The sequence below is a fragment of the Salvia splendens genome, chromosome 5 (genome assembly GCF_004379255.2).
Source record: "Salvia splendens isolate huo1 chromosome 5, SspV2, whole genome shotgun sequence".
In the NCBI taxonomy this organism is placed as follows: domain Eukaryota; kingdom Viridiplantae; phylum Streptophyta; class Magnoliopsida; order Lamiales; family Lamiaceae; genus Salvia; species Salvia splendens.
Genome location: NC_056036.1, coordinates 20,950,667 through 20,969,793, shown reverse-complemented (window position 1 = coordinate 20,969,793; position 19,127 = coordinate 20,950,667). Strand labels below are relative to the sequence as shown.

The window sequence follows — 19,127 nt, the reverse complement described above, 5'->3', positions numbered from 1 at the left end:
AAATTCACCCCACACTACACAATTCTCATCTACACTCTCTAATTTCCATTCTCATTCTCATTCTCATTCTCATCTTCATTCTCTCATATCCATTCTCAATCTTTCTTCCACTCCTACAACATAACAATGTTCGGCCAAGGCGATGACCCCCCGCCCTCCCACGGTTGGAACCCCGAATGGTTCGGTTCACAACCGTTTCCTAGTCCGAAAATGGAATATTCGGCCCCTCCTCAAACCCAAAGTTCGGGCGTTCCGGGTGGCTACCAGCCATACCCAATCGACGACCAAGGTGCCCCCGAAGGGCGATACGGGTGGACACCGGAGCCTAGGCCGACCGCCCCCTCCCAAACTCCGACTCCTCCTACTCGCGGTGTCCGCACACCGTACACTCCGGCGGAGATGGATAAATTGTTCACGGCGTACTTGGAAATCTCCGAAGATCCGGTGGTTGGCACGAACCAATCCGGCGATCACTTTTGGTGGCGCATCGCTTGCCGGTACAATGAAAACCGGCCGCCGGGAACAATCGAACGCAACGAGAGTATGGTGCGCAACGCCATCTACCGAGCCAACGATAAAATTGGCAAGTTCAATGGCTATTTCCTCCAGGAAGAGCGGAATGCGGGGAGCGGCCGGAGCGAGGTCGACATCATCACTGCCGCGTTGAGCACCTACCAATCCATGAACTACAAGTCGTTCAAGTACCTCAACGTTTGGCAGGAGACGCGGACGCACCCGAAGTATATGGGAGGCGTAACATCCTCCTCTAGCGGCTCCTCCAAACGGTCAAGGTCGGGATCCCTATCCGACGCCGGCTCCGAAGAAGTGGCTAGCCAACTCGCCGGAGCTAACTTGGGTAGCCCCAACGCCGACCGCAAGGAAGGAAGAAGACGGCGGCCAACCGCCGTCGAGCCGCGACTGCAACCGCCGATGCTCCAGTTCCCGCTCCCGTTCCCGTTCCATATGCGCCACCTCCACCCCCCACCAACTCGTTGTGGCAGCTTTTGGCCAAACTCAGTATGGCCGATAGGTCCACTATGACGCCCTCGCAACTTCGATCGCACTAGGCCATGATATTGGGCCTCCAAAGACAATTGGGGGTAGTGTCGTCGGATGAGTAGTCGTCCACGGGGGTATTTTTAGCTTTTAATTATGTAATTTTTAATTTTTAGGAGTTTAATTATGTAATTTTTTATTTTTAGGTATTTTTAGTATTTTAATTATGTAATTTTTAATTTTTAGGTATTTTTAGTATTTTAATTATGTAATTTTTAATTTTTAGGATTTTAATTATGTCTTTTTTATTTTATTTGTAATTTGTAATATTTATTGTGGGTTTTTAATGAATTTTAATTTTATGAAATTGTTTTGGTTTAATTGAATTTTAAATTGAATTGTGCTCGTGGGGTCGGGCCCACAACCGTGCTAGCTGGCAAGAGTACAGTTGTGGGTGCTTTAAATATTATTAATATATTGTGAATTTATTTATGCTAAATGAAAGAAACTAATTATTCAGAATTTCACAAATTCCCTTATATCGTTGGTTTTCGTATTTTCTTGTTCTAAAATTATTAATTTATTAGTCAAATAAAGCAGGCGGGTTACGAGCACTGGTTTGGACGTTCATCGACTTCTAACTTCTGTATTTCGACGGTAAAAGTTTGAATTGATTGGAGGCGGAATTCGATGGGTCGACCTCCGAGTAACGGCGGTCCCTCCTTCCGCTTTAATCCGGTCGAGGTTTCTCGCTAAACCCTCATTCTCTCTAACAATCCATCTTCAATTTGTTCATTTCTCCCTTTCTTTTCCAGCTACTGATTTCATATTACTATTTTGTTGGGATTATCTTCCAATTTTATCTTAAGCTTTACCAATATTGCCTCACTGCTTCCTAATTTTAAAGACTTTAATATAAACAATTCTGTATTCTGGTGGATATATGGTTTGTGTTTGCCCAATTTTTGAGGTGTGCTTTGTTAATTGGATTATTTTGTAGCAGTTTTTGGGTAAATTTAGTTAATTCATAATGTTCAGGTTCTTACATTGATAACGTGCACTACGATTTTCTTGAGAGGCCTCTGTTTAGCTGATAAAGAAGACTAATTTGTGGGATGTGTGCTTCATTGAAAACGCATAGAATGTATCTAACATGGCTTGTTGCAATGGTTTTAGGGATATGAAAGACAAATGGTGTTTTTTTGGGCTTCATATATGTAACCTAATTGTTTTTATGCCAAAAGGTTGGAGAAATGGAGGCTATTTTGCAAGCACACAATTATACAGTGCCTTCGCGTGAGATACTTGAGGCTCTTGCTCAACGGTTCAGGTACATTTCTGAGCGCTGAGAATTCAATTTATTAATTGATGCTGACTGCTTTAGTGTCCAAAAACTGAGTTGTTTTATTTTAGTAACTCTGCTGATAGAGCTGGAAAGGTCGAAGTTTCAGGAAAACAGGTAATTTGAATTTTCCCCGTGCGTGCACTCACCTAATATCTCTAAGAACCTTTAAGTAACTGAGATTAATTATATGCAACAGGTTTGGAATTGGTTCCAAAATAGGAGATATGCTCTGAGAGCAAAGGCCGCTAGGACTTCTGTTCCTGGGGAAGTGAACATGGCGGGTGTGCCTCGGGATGACCAATCTGTAGTAAGAAATGTGCCGCAGGCTCCTCAACCTCAGGTCTCTCAGCCGCTGCCTACTCCCACAAGTAATATCCAGTTCATATCATTTTCAAAATGTGACTTTAGTAGATTAACTTTTCAAGTATGTTCATTTATCTCCTTGTACATGCTGCTAATTGGTATCGTCTTTCTTTCCAGATATGGCAAGAAGTATGCCTCAGTTTCCTCAACCTCTTCCTGCTCAATCAGGTAAATTGCCAAAGTTCTGAGTTACTCCTCTCGTTCTTTCCTCAGCATTTCTGACATTTTAGCGTCCACGGTTCCTCACTTTGAATATTAGCATTATAGGTATCAATCGCAGCTTTCTGAAAGTTCATTGTAATTATTAATTAATTTCCAAAGATGAGAACATGACAATGTTTATGATGTTAACACTCCCATTGGACAGTGTCCATTTTGTAAAGTGCTTTAACACTGACACATATGCATGTGTGTGTTTGTGTGTATATTCCCTCATACTTTCCTCTCCTATCTTCATTAAGAGTTCTCAGTAGAATTTTTGGACATATGAATGCAAATACTTGCACTCATAATTTTCTTTGGAGATCTCTAGTTTGTAGATGTTTCTGTGGGTAGGTAGGAGATCTCAAGTTTGCGGATATCTTCGTTAAGAGTTTGTGGATTATTATACGTACACATTAGCATGCTTTGGTGCTCAAGAGATCGTCAGTTACTTATGTGGTTTCTAAGTTCTTTATGCATTTAGACTAGTATTATTTGTTCACATATATCTACTGCATGCTGACTATCTAAACTAATTTGGTTTTGTTATGAAATGAAAATAGAATGATATGAAATCAGCAGTTTACAGTTGTAAAATCATTTATCTATTCAAATAGCCCGCAATCTACATTATCTTAGTGAAGTGCTCTGAAGTTCTTCAAAAGTCTGAGAAGGATCATATTTCATATCCCTTTTTCTCTGTTCTTTCCTTTTTCGTGCACCAATATTGAATATTTCATGTTGGACCTGTCTGCAATTTAGCACAAAATGCCAGCAGGAGTGTGTCAGAGAATTCTTTGATGGAGTTTGAAGCTAAATCTGCCAGAGATGGCGCATGGTTAGACTTTTGAAGCATTGCCTACTAAAATATCAAAATTTCTATTTTTGAGGAGTGATACATACTAGTTCCTGTTAATGAACCACGGGTGTATGCTACATCTTGCAGGTATGATGTTGCATCTTTCTTATCACACAGATCATTAGAGAGTGGAGATCCGGTAATTTTTTATGCTTATCACTCTTTTTGAGCTCTATTTTCGGATTTTAGTTAGTTGTTACTGGATTTATGGCTATTCTTTGAGGTAAGGCCATAAATATATCAGTTTTAGCTTGCTCTGTAATCGATCGATGAACTTCTTTTTTACCCTTCCATTAGGGAATAGTCTGTCTCTTGTCAGCATTTGGATACTCGGTAACCCAATTTCTTTCTTCTGTGCCCCTTCTTTTCCCATTCCCCCACCCCAGCATAGCGCTTCGCTTCTGTCTTCAATGGATCCCATAGTCCAACCAACTACTCCATCAACATTTTTTGCCTCAACCATGATTAGCAATTTGTGCTGCGTAGTCCGAGACAAATACTTTCACCTCTGACATGGATGAATCCATTATCCTACAAATTTTAGGATTGTAATCAGAATATGAAATTTTTTCATAAAAGTAAGGCTTAGTATGAAATTAAAAAACACTCTAAGCCAAAATCTTCACCACACTCATGTTTGTGTTCATTTTTTGGGTGGGGGTTGTTGATGTCTTTGACCTTTGGCTCAGCTTCATGTGCTCTGAATTCTTAGTAAGCTTGGATTGATAATGGACCTGCGAGGGCATGAAACATTAGTTGTCATTTCAGCACTTTTAATTATGATTAATTAAGTTGGCCATCTCAGGAAGCTATGGTTCGTTTTGCTGGTTTCGGACAAGAAGAGGATGAGTGGGTCAATATTCGCAAGCACATCCGACAACGGTCACTTCCGTGTGAATCATTAGAATGTGTAGCAGTTCTTCCGGGAGATTTGATACTGTGCTTTCAGGTGCTTCTTATTGGCTGTAGCAGCAATTAATCGAGACTGGGAGAACTAGGAGATTGATCTGTTCGTATCTTCTTCATTTTCAGGAAGGCAAGGAGCAGGCCCTATATTTTGATGCTCATGTTCTGGATGCGCAAAGGCGGAGGCATGACGTAAGAGGCTGTCGTTGCAGGTTTCTGGTGCGATATGATCACGACCAATCTGAGGTACAATCTCTTACTCACCCTTGTTGAAATTTGCAGGCAGATTATACCGAGTCTTGCGCCAACTTTCATTTACTGTAGGAAATAGTCCCCCTCAGGAAGATATGCCGTCGGCCTGAAACAGATCACAGGCTACAGCAACTTCATGCAATGCCATTAAATGTGAATCAACAGAAAACTGCTATTGAAGCTCAAGCAGGGAATGCTTTGAAGCCTGATGCTGCTGACAGTGCGTTACAGAAACAGCAACCCAAGCAGGATGAGCGCGCCAATACTTCATTGTCAGTGGTGACACCTACTACTACCGTTTCTCCCCCCACCGAGTCTAAGTTACCACCGTCTAAGGCTACCAGTGCTGGAAATGCAAATCCTGATGCAAATACTGTTGCAGTGAGCACAGCCGGTGGTGGTGCTGCTGCTGCGGTGCCAAGTTTGCCACAGGTGTAGAATATTGATATAATTGGGGGTTTATTTGTCATTATCAAGTTGGCATTTCTGTCTGTAGTTTGAGTTTGAGGTTCTCTGTTGTAGTAATGTGAATGATGAGAAGTGATAACTACATCTATTATTTCTGGTGTTATATTACCAGTAGACTTGCTCATATTCTTATTTGCACGACTTTTTTTAGATGTTATACGGAAAATATGATAGTTTAATTTAGAGTCAATTTTGGTCCCTTACCTAGAGCCAAAATACAAATTTGGTCCAAAACCTTCACTTTTTGAAAATGACTCCATAACATATGAAATCCTTGTCGATTCAGTCATTTTTTGATAGTTTCGTCAATTTTTAACGGTCAACCCTGGATTAGCGAATTTTTTAGCCAATTAGTAGATTTTCATTATAGCAGAAAACATACAACATAATAAATGTTAAACTAGTCCATAATATTCATAATCAAGATCAAATAGGTCCTGAACATTCTACTATTGAATTCAAGGCCAGTGCCGAATGATGTCAAAAATTGAACGACGGAGCTCGACGGTCACGGTTGGAAGAACTAGGGTTTGTCGTTGTCCTCCTTGTGTCGTCTTCTACCTGGGGACTTCGCCGTCGGGCTCAACTTTTGGAATTGGAGAAAGCTCGACTTCCGTGTCGGAACTATGGTTCACGACGGACCTTCTTCCATTTGCTTAGGAGGAGGAGAATGGTGTCCGTCAAAATCGGGCTTTGACCGCCCACTTTCACTTTGATTTTCAGGTGGATGGCAGTTGGACTTCATTTTCCTCGAATATGCCGCTTTGACATTGACAAGTCCGCCACTGGAGCGGAAGTAAGGGTTCGGCGACTCCCAACTTATGGCCAACAAGAGACAATCGGCAGCGTTCTCGATCGGAATTGGAATTAGGGTTTGTGGGGATTGTGTGGAGAACGATGAGAAGAGAGAGTTGGGGAGTCGATTGGTTTCTGATTTTGGCGTGTGGAATGATCGCGCCCCTATTTTGATGTTGTTAGGAATGGAAAAAGAATTAGAAAAGATATAGAAAACAAAATAATTAGCAAAACCATTAGAAAATAATTAGGTGACTAATAATTCTAGATTAAGCCTAATCGGGATAAAAATTCGCTAATTGACGGTTGACCGTCAAAAATTGAAGAAACCGTTAAAAAAAGATTGAATCGACAAGGATTTCATTTGTTATAGAATCGTTTTTAAAAAAGTAAATGTTTTGGACCAAAATCATTCTTATTCTTTAATTTATGACAACCGATTTATGTTTGGATAAATTGATGTGGTATATAAAAAATAGTCATATAATTGTATACCTAAGATTGAGTTATGAAATTCAATTTTATAAAACAAATAAAATACAATACAATACAATAGTATAATTTTACAAACCTAACTGAACTGCCCCTAAAGTTACTCAAATTATACCTCTCACAAAAGCTGAGAGAACATAATTGAAGGTGATAGCTTGATTACATTAATCCGAAATTATAATTTGATTTAACTGACATTTATGTCGCCGCTCCAAATAATAATATTTTTAGTAGGAGTATTTTATTTGAGAGGATGGGTGAAGAATAAGAAGCCACAGTTTCGATAATTTTGCGGTTAAAATGGCGTCTACGATGCTATAAAATGCAAAACCCCTCGGCCGATCACAAGCTATCGCATTTCATTTCCCTAAAGTTGGTTACGAAATCTCGTCAATTTCTATCACTGAATCCCTAAAATTGATGTGAAATTAGCATTCTTCCCAGGCATGTCTACTTCTGATTTGTAATCAAAGTCGCATTCGAGTAAATCAATCATGCGGTGGCTATTGCGGCGGAGCAGCGACGTTGCGCTGATCGGCGGAACGTCAAAATTAGGGTTTAATGAGTTCCGAAGAACCGTGGTTTCGACCTGTAGAGCGGTGCTGGTGCCGCGGTTCGGTGGGGCGGAGGTACTGGAGCTCCGGGAGGATGTGATAGTTCCTGATCTCAAGCCGAATGAGGTCCTCGTCCGCGCTCGCGCAGTTTCTGTCAATCCGCTCGACTGTAGAGTTAGTTCTCCACTCCTTGCTATTTGCATGCAAATTTTATGCAATGCTTTCTGTTTTGTTTGTGTATTTCCTGGTGAAAATCAATGTGCTCTGATATATCGGAATGTTCATCGGGAGGGTGGAGATCTGTTGGTTGTTGGTGCTTGCTTCTCTAGTTTTTCGGAATTTAATGTTGAAGCTGTTAATTGTAAATAATTAGGTCGACTGCTGAACCTCTTTAAGGAATGTAGTTTTTGATTAATTGCTGTCTATATACATGTATTGAATGTCATTTTGTTAGCTGAAATAGAACAGTTCGTGAAATGATTCTGTATGAAAAAACTGGAACAGTCTAAGGCTATGCACCCGACATGAGTGAAATATTGCTCAAAGTAATTCACAATAACAGTTGAGGAAATTGAGAAAGTTTATCCCCAATGAGGTTCTTTTCTAGTAAAGTCAATTCATTATCTCTGAAGTTATATATCACCATGTAGATTCATCTCATTGGACTTGAACACATAATGTCGGAGCAACTAAGAGCATAATTTTATCACACGGATAAAATAAACTATGTTCTAATAGTTTCATATACTGATCAGTTTTTGCCCTTTTCATTTAGTTAAAAACAAACTTATTAGACCGTAACTAAAATTTGGTCCATTATTTAATTTTGATTTTGATTCCGAAATCTGTTTTTTCATAACTATAAGGTGTAGCTAAGCATTTGAACTTAATGCTTTTCAGATTCGTGCGGGCTATGGCCGTTCACTGTATGAACCACTTCTTCCACTGATAATAGGCCGTGATGTAAGTGGTGAGGTTGCAGCTGTTGGCAATTCGGTACGGTCACTCAGTGTTGGGCAGGAAGTGTTTGGTGCTCTTCATCCTACGGCAGTGAGGGGAACTTATGCTGATTATGCTATTCTTGCAGAAGATGAACTTACCCCAAAGCCAGAAACAATTTCACATGTGGTAGGTATATAACATGCAGCTTCGGAACTATCAATTGTGAAAATTGCCTATCTTTCTCTTTGTCGCTTTCATCACAGATACTCAAATTCTAGGAATCATAGTAGAAGAAAGTTCATAACATTTTATAAGATCTTCTCTTGTAAAGGTTCTTTATATTTATGCTGCTTGTGAGGCCAGCACAACATTTTCTCTTTCTGTCTGTTGCTGAGTTTTGTCCTTTTAATTCCTGGTTGGCCCTTAGTACTCAGTCTTGCAATTTCCATGAGCTGAACAATACTAAAACTCTTAATGTTCTTTTATTGACAGGAAGCTAGTGCTATCCCTTTCGCTGCACTGACTGCTTGGCGTGCACTGAGAAGTATAGCAAGAATAAAGCAGGGGTATGTTAGTGCATATACTGTTCTAGATTTTCTACTTCCACAATTCATTCAATTTGTGGAATATATGGTTGATTCTCTCATTATGTCAAGTTAATAATTTAACAAGCATCAGAAAAAGCTTGTAGTTCAGCTTGGCATGGTTTTACATTATGGCTCAATCATTTTATGTTTGAGAACGGGGTATAGAATTGATGTTATTGTCACTTTAAGAACTTCTTGTATTTAGTTTAGTCTGATTCCTGGAATGGGTGTGCACTATCCATTCTCTTACAATTGTTGTTTAAGTATAATGATAATGTACTTGTTATGCTTTGCTTTGTAGTATTATTTAATAAGAAACTTTGAAATTTGCTTTCATAAATGATCTTGTGATGTGCGGCATGATCATGTTGAGCAATTGTTAGTAGGCAAGTTCGTGGATCTGAATATGAAAATGAACATGAACATGGTATTATGTCCAGTAATATAGTTCATATTAGTCCTCTTTTCACTATCTTAGTTACTTTGTTGCAGGCAAAGAGTGTTAGTGGTGGGCGGAGGTGGAGCTGTGGGCTTTTCTGCAATTCAGCTAGCAGTGGCTGCAGGATGTCATGTCTCCACAACTTGTGGAGGGGAAAGTATAGAGCATATATTGGCTGCTGGTGCTGAGCAAGCTGTTGATTTTTCCACTGAGGTGATGGGTTTGATCTTTATACATAGTCTAAGACATCTAGGGAATTGCTGGTTAGGTTGTCTATCTTGACTAACGATGCCTTGTTGATTTATCATATGCTTTAAATTTCCAGGGCCATGAACAATCAATAAAGGGTTATTTTGATGCTGTACTGGACACAGTCGGCATACCCGAGACAGAAAAAATGGGCATTAACCTTTTGAAGAGAGGAGGGCATTACATGACATTGCAGGTACGATATGCTAACCATCTTTCCTGAAAGGAATGCTGATCCTTTGTATTTTAAATGAAATGATAAATAGGTTTGGCTATTTTTGATAGGGAGAGGCTGCGTCTTATGCTGATACCTACGGACTAACAGTGGGCCTTGCTATGGCGACAACAGTTCTAATGAAGAAGCAAATCCAGTGTCGCATTTCTCATGGAATAGGTGTGACAATCACTACTTCTCTCTATTTGACTAGTTAATACTACTACTATAAATTAAAAAATGCATTTCCCAGTGTAGTTACCTCTTGCTATTGAATAGCTTATGTCTCTGCTTGATTTTAGTTGTTGCATTTGAATTGAGTGAGATTCAAATGCATGCTAAGGACAATGGTGATTGTGGCTTTTGAAAATTTAAGGCAAATTCTATTTGAGAAACTTAATTATTGGCCAAGGTAATATTAGCCAATAAATTAATTTGCAATAAGAATATATAACTATTTATTTGGCCAAATTATATTGATACACACACATACAGCGACGGAACTAGCGTAGGACAAGCCACCGCCGGAGTGGGGGCTTACCTGTTTCCGTCCGCCTGGTTCGCCTGTAGGCTGCAGATTTTTTGCTTTTACACAGAAAAAAGAAGAGAGAGGGGAGACGAGACAGGATATATATATATATAGAGAGAGAGAGAGAGAGATAGAGGGTCAATTTGATCAGTTTACATTGGGAAACGAAATTACTTTTTGACTATTTTTCTCTTTCATTGTATTTTTAAGATTGGCTCAAAAAATTTGATTCATGTGCAATTTTTCTCTTTTTTATCGAAAATCCTAAAACGTTTTCGAATATATAATTATAGTACTCCATCAATTATTGTTTATTTCTATTGTTATTATTTGTATAAGTAACATATTTTATTTATAATTTAATTTTAGGTTTATATAAAGCTAATTTAGTAATCTTTAGAACATCACAATCTCTATTTATGGAGCTTTTCATTTTACCTAATTTTGTTAAGAGTTTGAACTCTCAAATGGAAAACTGTATGCGTTATTGTGGACTGCTAGTACAATTACAAAAGGCTAGCCGCTCCCGGGTGGAGGCGTTGCGTGGTGGGCCACACACGTTGTTAAGTTTCAGCACCGGCTGATATGAATTCCTGGTTCCGTCACTGCACACATACATGTATTGAAAATTTCAAGCATGGTGTCTGCCAACTTCCCAACTTGTCTTGAATCTTCACATGCGTATTGCTGGTTTCTTATTATCTTTTGATTAGCATTGTTGCTGAAGTCCATCTAAACTTTATATGTCTGATCATCACTGCACATAATAATAGTAATAAATTCTTGTAGATATTTTTATTGGCATATCCATAAATGGGATATGATAGGACAATCTAATATCTAGAAGGACGAAATCTTAACCTAAAGAATCTTGAATGATATCCCACTAATACCGGCTTATATACGTTGCAGACTACCAATGGGCCTATATGAGAGCTGATGCTGAGGGTTTAGATGAAATTAGGCGGCTATCTGCAAGTGGCAAGCTAAAGGTACCCGTAGAAAAGACATATCCATTCACGCTGGTGAGAGAGGCCCATGAGGGAAAGGATAAGAGGATCGTTACTGGTAAAGTTGTTCTAGAACTCAATTAGCTGAGACATACGCCATGCCAACAAGCCTGGTATTCCCTTCCTCACAAAGGTTACAGGAAGTTGGAAATCTCAATCTGTACATCTCTCAGCTGTAGCTTTCATGTTTGATCTTAGAGGAATGAATAAAATGCAATATGAGTGGTAAAGGAGTACGGTTTTGACATTGACACCCCCTCTCTCCCCCCTTTCAATTGCAGTTCAAGTATAATAGTCACCAAGTGAGAATAAAGCGATACACAAGTGTCTCATAAAATGTTTTTGATGCTCGAATTTGAGTATGGGAGTGGCATGCTTTCATTCGGCAATTTTGGCCCTGATACATTCTGGCATGGAGTTGTCGTTGATCAGAAAAGGGACATCGAGAACTGTAGTATAATGAATCCTTGCACATACACTAACAATGCTTCCCGAGACTTGTTCTTCAATGATATATCAACGGACCAAAACTTAACCCACAAAAAGTTCTGGATGGAAAAAGATATGAGAAAAGGGTAATGAAAGAAGAATCTCTCTGCAACCTTGGACCTTCTGGATGCTACTTTCACTAAAGCAACTCACCTACAATTACTCTACTTACCCTCTGGCAACCACATCTTTACTCAAGTAACAACAATCACTCAACCAACGAAAATAAATTGGAATTCATGAACTCTTCATTCTAAAGAAGAGAGAACACTCAATTATGTGTCAATTAGCAAGTTTCAAAGACACGCTTGAGAGTCAATATTTAAAATAAAAATAAATCATGAATTAATAGCTTTGTTAATTATTTAACTGATCCAGTTTTTAAAACATGAGTGAACATCATAATTGATCCCTGTAAAATGGGATTTGCACCTTTTACGTCATTGAAAAATTAAAAAAAAATCACATTTAGGAATCTGGGGAAAGAAAAATCACACGTGACCATTTTGCGCACGAGACCTTGAAGGGCATCAAAGTCATTTTGCTCTCTTTCTGGTGAACCCTTTTAATACCGTTAAGAGCATTCACAACGGAGAGCAGGCGCTCGTCCGTCCGTCCATGCCAACGGCGAGGCACCGCTGTCCGCCGCTGCGCTCTTGCCGCTGGCACGGCGCTGCTCGATGCATCGAGCACGTCCGTGCCAGCGAGCAGGCGACGCGGCAACGTGTGATTGGCCAACGGCATATCTGTTGGAAAATCTTTTTTTTTTATTATTTTTTAAAAATCGAAAATAATACCAAAAAATAAAAAAAATATATATTTTTTCCCAATCCCAAAAAATGGCCGTTTTTTACTCGTTTTTCTGTATTTTCTTTTATTTTTTTCCCCAAAATCATCTATAAATACACACATTCATCATCCATTTTTCACATCAAAACATCTCTCATTCATATTTTTCATACAACTTATCTACACCTTCATCTCTCACTCAAAACCTCAAATGGATTTCACCCATCTCATTGCGGAAGCGGAGCGCGAAGAACAAGATTACTACGAACAACATCGTGCCGCTTATGAAGCATATGTCGCAGCGAATACCCCCGCCCCTCCTCCTCAACCAACTAGATCAATTCGCCGCTACATCCATCGTGACTAGGAGGGAGCCCACGAAAGGCTCGTTGCCGACTATTTTGCCGACCCGCCGCGGTTTCCGGAAGATTACTTTAGGCGCCGTTTTCGCATGTCAAAGCACTTGTTTATGAGTATTGTCAACACATTGTCCGCACGTGTTGAATTCTTCCAAACGGTCCAGATGCAGCCGGTTGGCAAAGTCTCTCGGCATTGCAGAAGTGTACGTGTGCCATCCGACAACTCGCTACTGGGCAAACGGCCAACCTCTTCGACGAGTATTTGCATGTCGGTGAGTCCACTAGAATCCTTTGCCTTAAAATTTTTTGTCAGGGCGTTCATACAGCTTTCGGTGATGAATTCCTTCGGGCACCCACCACCAATGATTGTCAACGACCAATGATTGTCAACGGTTGCTTCGTCTTCACGAATCAGTCCATGGCTTTCCCGGAATGCTTGGCAACATTGACTGCATGCATTGGAGGTGGAAGAATTGCCCGACTGCTTGGAGGGGGCAACACTTAAGCGGCCACAAAGGCGGTGGCCCAGCACTTATCCTTGAAGCGGTCGCCGACTACCGCTTATGGATTTGGCATGCATATTTCGGTGTTGCCGGATCCAACAACGACTTGAACGTGCTCTATTCTTCACCCCTCTTCAATGATGTGTTGAATGGTATAGCACCGGCGATCGACTTCACCGTCAACGGAAATGTATACCACATGGGTTACTATCTCGCCGATGGTATCTACCTAAGGTGGTCGACTTTCGTGAAGACGCTCAGCAACCAGCAAGACCCGAGACGGGTTCTTTTAGCTCAGCGTCAAGAGTCCGCGCGGAAAGACGTCGAAAGAGCCTTTGGGGTCCTTCAAGCCCGATTCAACATTGTGAAGGCCCCGTCTCGGCTGTGGTACGTGGAAAATATCGCCGACATCATGTACACGTGTATTATCTTACACAACATGATTATAGCCGACGAAGGACCGATGTCGACTAGCTTTTACGACGAGGATGAAGCCTGAAGCTCAAGCGCGAGGTCTCCCCCACGCCGAGGTGTGCATACGACGGTGAGTGAGAGGATCGAAACAAGGCACACAATGCGCGATACCCGAACCCACGTTGAGCTACAAGAAGACCTAATCAAACACATGTGGGTGAAATTCGGCCACGAGTAGTGGATTTTTTAATTTTATGAATTTAATTATGTAATTTTTAATTTTTAGGAGTTTAATTATGTAATTTTTAATTTTTAAGTTTTTAATTATGTAATTTTTATTTTTTAATATTTTAATTATGTAATTTTTAGTTTTTAATGTATTTTGTTATATTATTCCGGGTATGTTTAATGTTTTTTAATTTTGTGGAAATATTTTTATTTAAATTGAATAATGGATGGAATGGTGGGACCCTTGTGCTCGTCCTTGCGGAAGAGCACGGCTGTGAGTGTTGTGCTCTTGCCTAAGAGCAAGCAGAAAAAGTGAGGCCGTGCCCACAACCGTGCTTGTTGGCAAGAGCACGGTTGTGGATGCTCTAATGCTTGTCCGTTCTTAAATTAGTTAAATTCGCCTTATTGATTGACTATGAAGCTGGTGTCATGTACTAATGTTTAATATAGTAATATTACATGTTTCTAATTCTCCATATCTCTCATATACTATAGTGCATGTGATGTTCATTTTTACTATTTTAAAGAAATTCTACAATGTTTTTCTTTAATAAAATGGAAATTCGATGTTTTTAAATAAAAGGTAATGGACTTGTTCTGACATACACAATATAATGAAAATATGCATAATCTCCATAACATGGCGAAGAACTGGATTATGGTTATGAATACCCAATATTCGATCATTATGAGTAGGGATGTCAATCGGGCCAACCCGTTCGGGTTCGGGCCAACCCGTTCGGGTTGTCGGGCCATTCGGGTACGGGCTATTCGGGTTATGATTTTTTCGGGTTATAAAAGTTCGACCCTAACCCTAACCCTTCGGGTTTCGGGCTAACCCACCGGGTTATTCGGGCTAATGCGTATTTTTAATTCTTTTAATATTTTCAAAAAATAATACTATTTTAAATTTTCTTTAATTATATACATATTTTTAATTAATCATTCAACAATGAAATACATATTTTTAATTTTCTTTAATATTTTTTAAAAAGATTAAGTTATTTAAATTTAAATAACTTATTCATTACATAATTATTTACAAAATATCTATAAATAGTATGTTTATGTTTATGTATTTAAAACATAAATCATCACTTTGTTTCAAACTTCAAACATAAATCAATTCGTAGAAAATTAAATAAATTTTTCATAACGTGAGAGGTGCATCGTAGATGTAACAAAAATATTTTGAATTATTAAAGAGTGAATTATCAAGATGCTAGCTAATTGGAGTAACTCTAAGTTTTCTTGAATTATGATTGGTCAAATTTAATTTATTCCAGCTGTAAATAAGTCAAATAATAATTTATCTTTGTTTTAAGAATCATCAAAGTATGCATAATTCAATGACGAAGCGGCGTCAAAACACTTTGCACTATTATATTGGAAATATACTAAAAGAAAGCTTTTATATACGAGTATTTATGAATCCATGAACCACGTGGTGATTTTTTTCGTGATCTTATATAGTCGGTTGACGTATTTGGATTTTGCATGGTTTTAGAGGGTTGTTTTGGATGATTTTGATTATATTTCTATATTTTGGTATGTCTATATGTTTGTTGAGAAATGATAGAAAATTGATTAGAAAATGTACACAAAATATGTGGATGTGCAGCAGCCTTGTTTGAGTCAATGTTTCTCGCGATTTTGAAGTCTGATAAACCTCTAATACATATCATTCTCTTCGTCTTCGAAAGAGCTTTGCGTGGATATATTACACGCCTCAATCGGAGCTTTGTAGAGAAAGTTACGACCGCTACAAAAACTGCTCGCTGTGCAGAAGCCTTCAACCTGACGGGCCAACCCGTAACCCGAACGGGTCAGCCCGCCTAACCCGACAACCCGAATGGGTCAGCCCGAATGGCCCGATTTTAAATTCGGGCTGCGAAATTACAACCCTAACCCTGTATTTTTATCGGGTTATTCGGGCCGGCCCGCGGGTTCGGGTTACATTGACATCCCTAATTATGAGTATATGCATGGCCAAAAAAAAAATAAGTTTTCCTAATTAATGTCTTTAATTTGTGCATTCAAATTGCGATATATAGTCAACAAACATACAACATATTGTCGTTATGTTCCGTTTCAGTTCATAACGTTTTTGTTCCTCTTAACCAACTGATTTATGACTTTATATATGGAGCATTAATTGTTTCCATCAATTCCATTTCCTTTTTTCATTTATGCACGTTGTTTTCTCATCGAATTCAGAAATAGAAAATATCATTTCTTATAGGCTATATTGTGCTCTTTAATTATAACGAATGTCTAAGTTTTATGTATATTTGATTTGATTCTATATGTTCGAAAACTACTATAATGATTACTTTCCTCAAACAGAAAGGTCTTAAAATTTTAAATTTTAATTTTCCTTAATTATTTTAAAATTAATTCTTTTGCATCGAATACATTCAATTAATATGTAAACTTGACTTCATAGGGTCGAGAGAAGACTGAAAATATTGATCCCAAAAAGAGTTGGAATTTTATTGGAGATATTCATATGAATAAAAACAAGAACCACAATTTCAATCAAAACAAAAAAAAGAGACAGAATGTGTATAGAAAGCATAGTCTGAAAACTAAATTAAACTGAATCACAAACAGATCTTGGCAATAAAAATATCCCAAAATATTGTTCCTATGAAAACACCCTAAAATTTAAGAGCCCCAAACCCACACTTAAAACACATGACATGAAGAAAACAGAAGCAGTGCATGGTGGAGCCGCCAACGACCTCGGCCGCGGTTTAACGTGCGGCGGTGTCAGAGGGCCGTCAGGCGCTGGAGCTTCTGGCGAGGGTGAGGGCGAGGGCGAGGGCGAGGGCAGGGATGGCGAGGTCCTGATGGCTAAAACGACGACTATGAGTTTCTGCCCCTGATCGCAACGAGCCTTGTTTCCGGTGATGAAGTAGAACGGGCCCGACCGGTCCAATCTGAACTCGGAATCCCCGTCCTCCAGTTTCACCACCGGATTCGCGACGCTGCAGCTCTCGTAATCTTCCTTGTTCACTACTAACACAGAATCACTTCCTCTCTTGTATTTGAACACTGCGACATAAACCAAACAATTACAATACTATGATAGATAAGACATGATCATCACTAAGTCATGTGTGACAAAAATGAGAGTTTTCAAAAATACTACTTGTATTGAATGATATTTGAACACTTTTATATACCAAACAATCACAGTATTACTATAGAAAAGACATGATCATTACTAAGTCGATGTGTGACAAAAATGAGAGTTTTCAAAAATATATTGTAGAAAAGAAAGACTGACGGAGGGTGTCATTGACTTGGAAGCGCAAGCGGGTGGCCCAGTGGTGGTAGCTTTCCGAAGGGTTGAGGACCCATCCATCTCGGCCTCCGACCAACAACTGGTAAGAATATGACGAATTTACTAAGGAACAAAGCAACACCGTATATGCAACCCAATTTCTCTGATCATAACCCATGCCGGATTTTGAAGAAGAAGAAGAACAAGAAGAACCCCAATTCCTCAATTTATATATGGGGGGATTTATTGAGATATTGAGTCTTGGGTAGTAACGTTGATTTAATTCCGTATTTAATTATATGCTTTTATAGCATCAAATGGAAGGGTGTGGATCCTCTGTTGTTCTAAAACTCAACTTAGGATGTCATCATACAAAACGGCTGCATATTTGTGACAAATTTATTTATTCTGTTTTAATCAGTTTCTTTTGCTTCTTTTTCCACTCTTTTTTGCCTTTTTTCTTTCATTCTAGCTTCTATATTATCTACACATCCAATCATATCTCGTCCCTCATCTCTTATTGACCAATATTGCTTTAAATAAAAATTTGTTTTACAGTTTTTTTTCTCTGTGCATATATCAAATTTATAGTATTCCTCTAAGCCATTTGTATGATTCCTATATATGTATGCAATGTTTAACATATTAAATGCTAGTGCAATTGTTCTGACTTCTCCTGCCTCTTGTTTGTGAGGTATAGAGTTTGATTCTCTCCTAAAGCATTCTAATATTTAGTTAAGAGTAAATGCCAAAATTGGTCCTGAACATATGTCCATTTTACGATTTTGATCTTAAACTTTATTTTTTGAATTTTTGCATCCTGAATATTTCAAATTGGATCACAATTGGTCATGAATTAACTGTTCCGTTAAAAACTAACAGTCAACGAGTTTACTCTCGATTTTGACCAAATTAGACTGTTAATTATGATTTTTTACTCCCTAATTATTTTAATAAATATTCATTTAAAATAAATAATAGATTCCCCACTTATTTCATCTTCTTCCTTCCTTCCTCCAAAGTGTTTCCCACTTTTCAATCATCTTCTTCCTTCCTCTCACCTTTTAGTGGGTAAAATGAAGAACCCTAGTTTTTTTTGTTCTTCCTGGACTGGGCTTTCTCGTTTCTGCATTGTAACCTCTTCACCTTTACATCTCTCTCTCTCAATTCGTGGTCTGTGGCTAGCTGTCTGTGTTCAATTCGCTTCCGATTCTCTCAATTTCATTAGATTGGAGCTGCAGGGTTCTCATCTCAATGCGAGAGATCATATTTTTTTAAGCAGAATTGTGATTTGTGCTGCATTCCTCCGTATTTTCGCAGCTGCACATTCCGCTACTATCAATTTCCTGGTCAAACTTCCGTTGCAAAAGGCATGTGTCACGCCCGCATTTTCTAAGGATAGAAAACACGGTTGATCGTGACTGGGGGAGGATTAAAGAAGCGGGAAAGAAAGGGGAAAACAACACAACTTGACCATAGCTCGAAACAAATGTGAATAGTTCGAATAAAATCAGAGTATCTCATCAATCAACAACTCGAAAATGAATATTATCTCAGTGATACAAGAACTCAAAAGAAGAACAACTACTTAGCGGAAGCATTTGAGAGAAGGAATATGTCACGTGTGAAGACATGACACATTCTACATACTTAAATTTCTTCAACGGTCTTGCTCAACACCCACCGCACCCGTCACGCTCAACCTGCACATTTTTAAAAGAAAATGCAGGGCTGAGTACTTGATGCACTCAGTGGACTCATGCCGAAAATATTTTATAAAAAATATTTATCATGTCACAATTGAGTGACCTTGGAGTTTTAACTTTAGAAATCGCCCAAGACACTAAAATCATTT

At 38.9% G+C, this 19,127-nt stretch overlaps 3 protein-coding genes across 4 annotated transcripts; 2 read left to right on the top strand and 1 right to left on the bottom strand.

The window, feature by feature from the left end:
* Positions 1-1,584: 1,584 nt before the first annotated feature.
* Positions 1,585-5,514, top strand: LOC121802949 (protein SAWADEE HOMEODOMAIN HOMOLOG 2-like). Of its 2 annotated transcripts, none has more exons than XM_042202644.1 (10): positions 1,585-1,740; positions 2,241-2,326; positions 2,425-2,455; positions 2,538-2,709; positions 2,822-2,872; positions 3,668-3,743; positions 3,852-3,903; positions 4,570-4,713; positions 4,797-4,916; positions 4,995-5,514. In XM_042202644.1, the coding sequence occupies exons 1-10, from the start codon at positions 1,687-1,689 to the stop codon at positions 5,358-5,360; spliced, it is 1,152 nt and encodes a 383-aa protein (XP_042058578.1). In that variant the 5' UTR covers positions 1,585-1,686; the 3' UTR covers positions 5,361-5,514. The 2 variants fall into 2 exon arrangements, with proteins under 2 accessions (XP_042058578.1, XP_042058577.1); XM_042202643.1 differs by having other exon boundaries at positions 1,586-1,740; positions 2,410-2,455.
* Positions 5,515-6,930: 1,416 nt separating this feature from the next.
* On the top strand, positions 6,931-11,431 carry LOC121805348 (reticulon-4-interacting protein 1, mitochondrial-like). Its single transcript, XM_042205157.1, has 7 exons — positions 6,931-7,405; positions 8,132-8,359; positions 8,666-8,739; positions 9,253-9,412; positions 9,525-9,644; positions 9,734-9,842; positions 11,104-11,431. The coding sequence occupies exons 1-7, from the start codon at positions 7,172-7,174 to the stop codon at positions 11,283-11,285; spliced, it is 1,107 nt and encodes a 368-aa protein (XP_042061091.1). The 5' UTR covers positions 6,931-7,171; the 3' UTR covers positions 11,286-11,431.
* A 5,054-nt stretch (positions 11,432-16,485) lies between these two features.
* LOC121803963 (early nodulin-like protein 1) lies at positions 16,486-17,450 on the bottom strand. Its single transcript, XM_042203531.1, has 2 exons — positions 17,276-17,450; positions 16,486-17,040 (listed from the first exon to the last, which is right to left on the bottom strand). Exons 1-2 carry the CDS (start codon positions 17,448-17,450, stop codon positions 16,631-16,633), a joined length of 585 nt encoding a protein of 194 aa, XP_042059465.1. The 3' UTR covers positions 16,486-16,630.
* Positions 17,451-19,127: the final 1,677 nt, after the last annotated feature.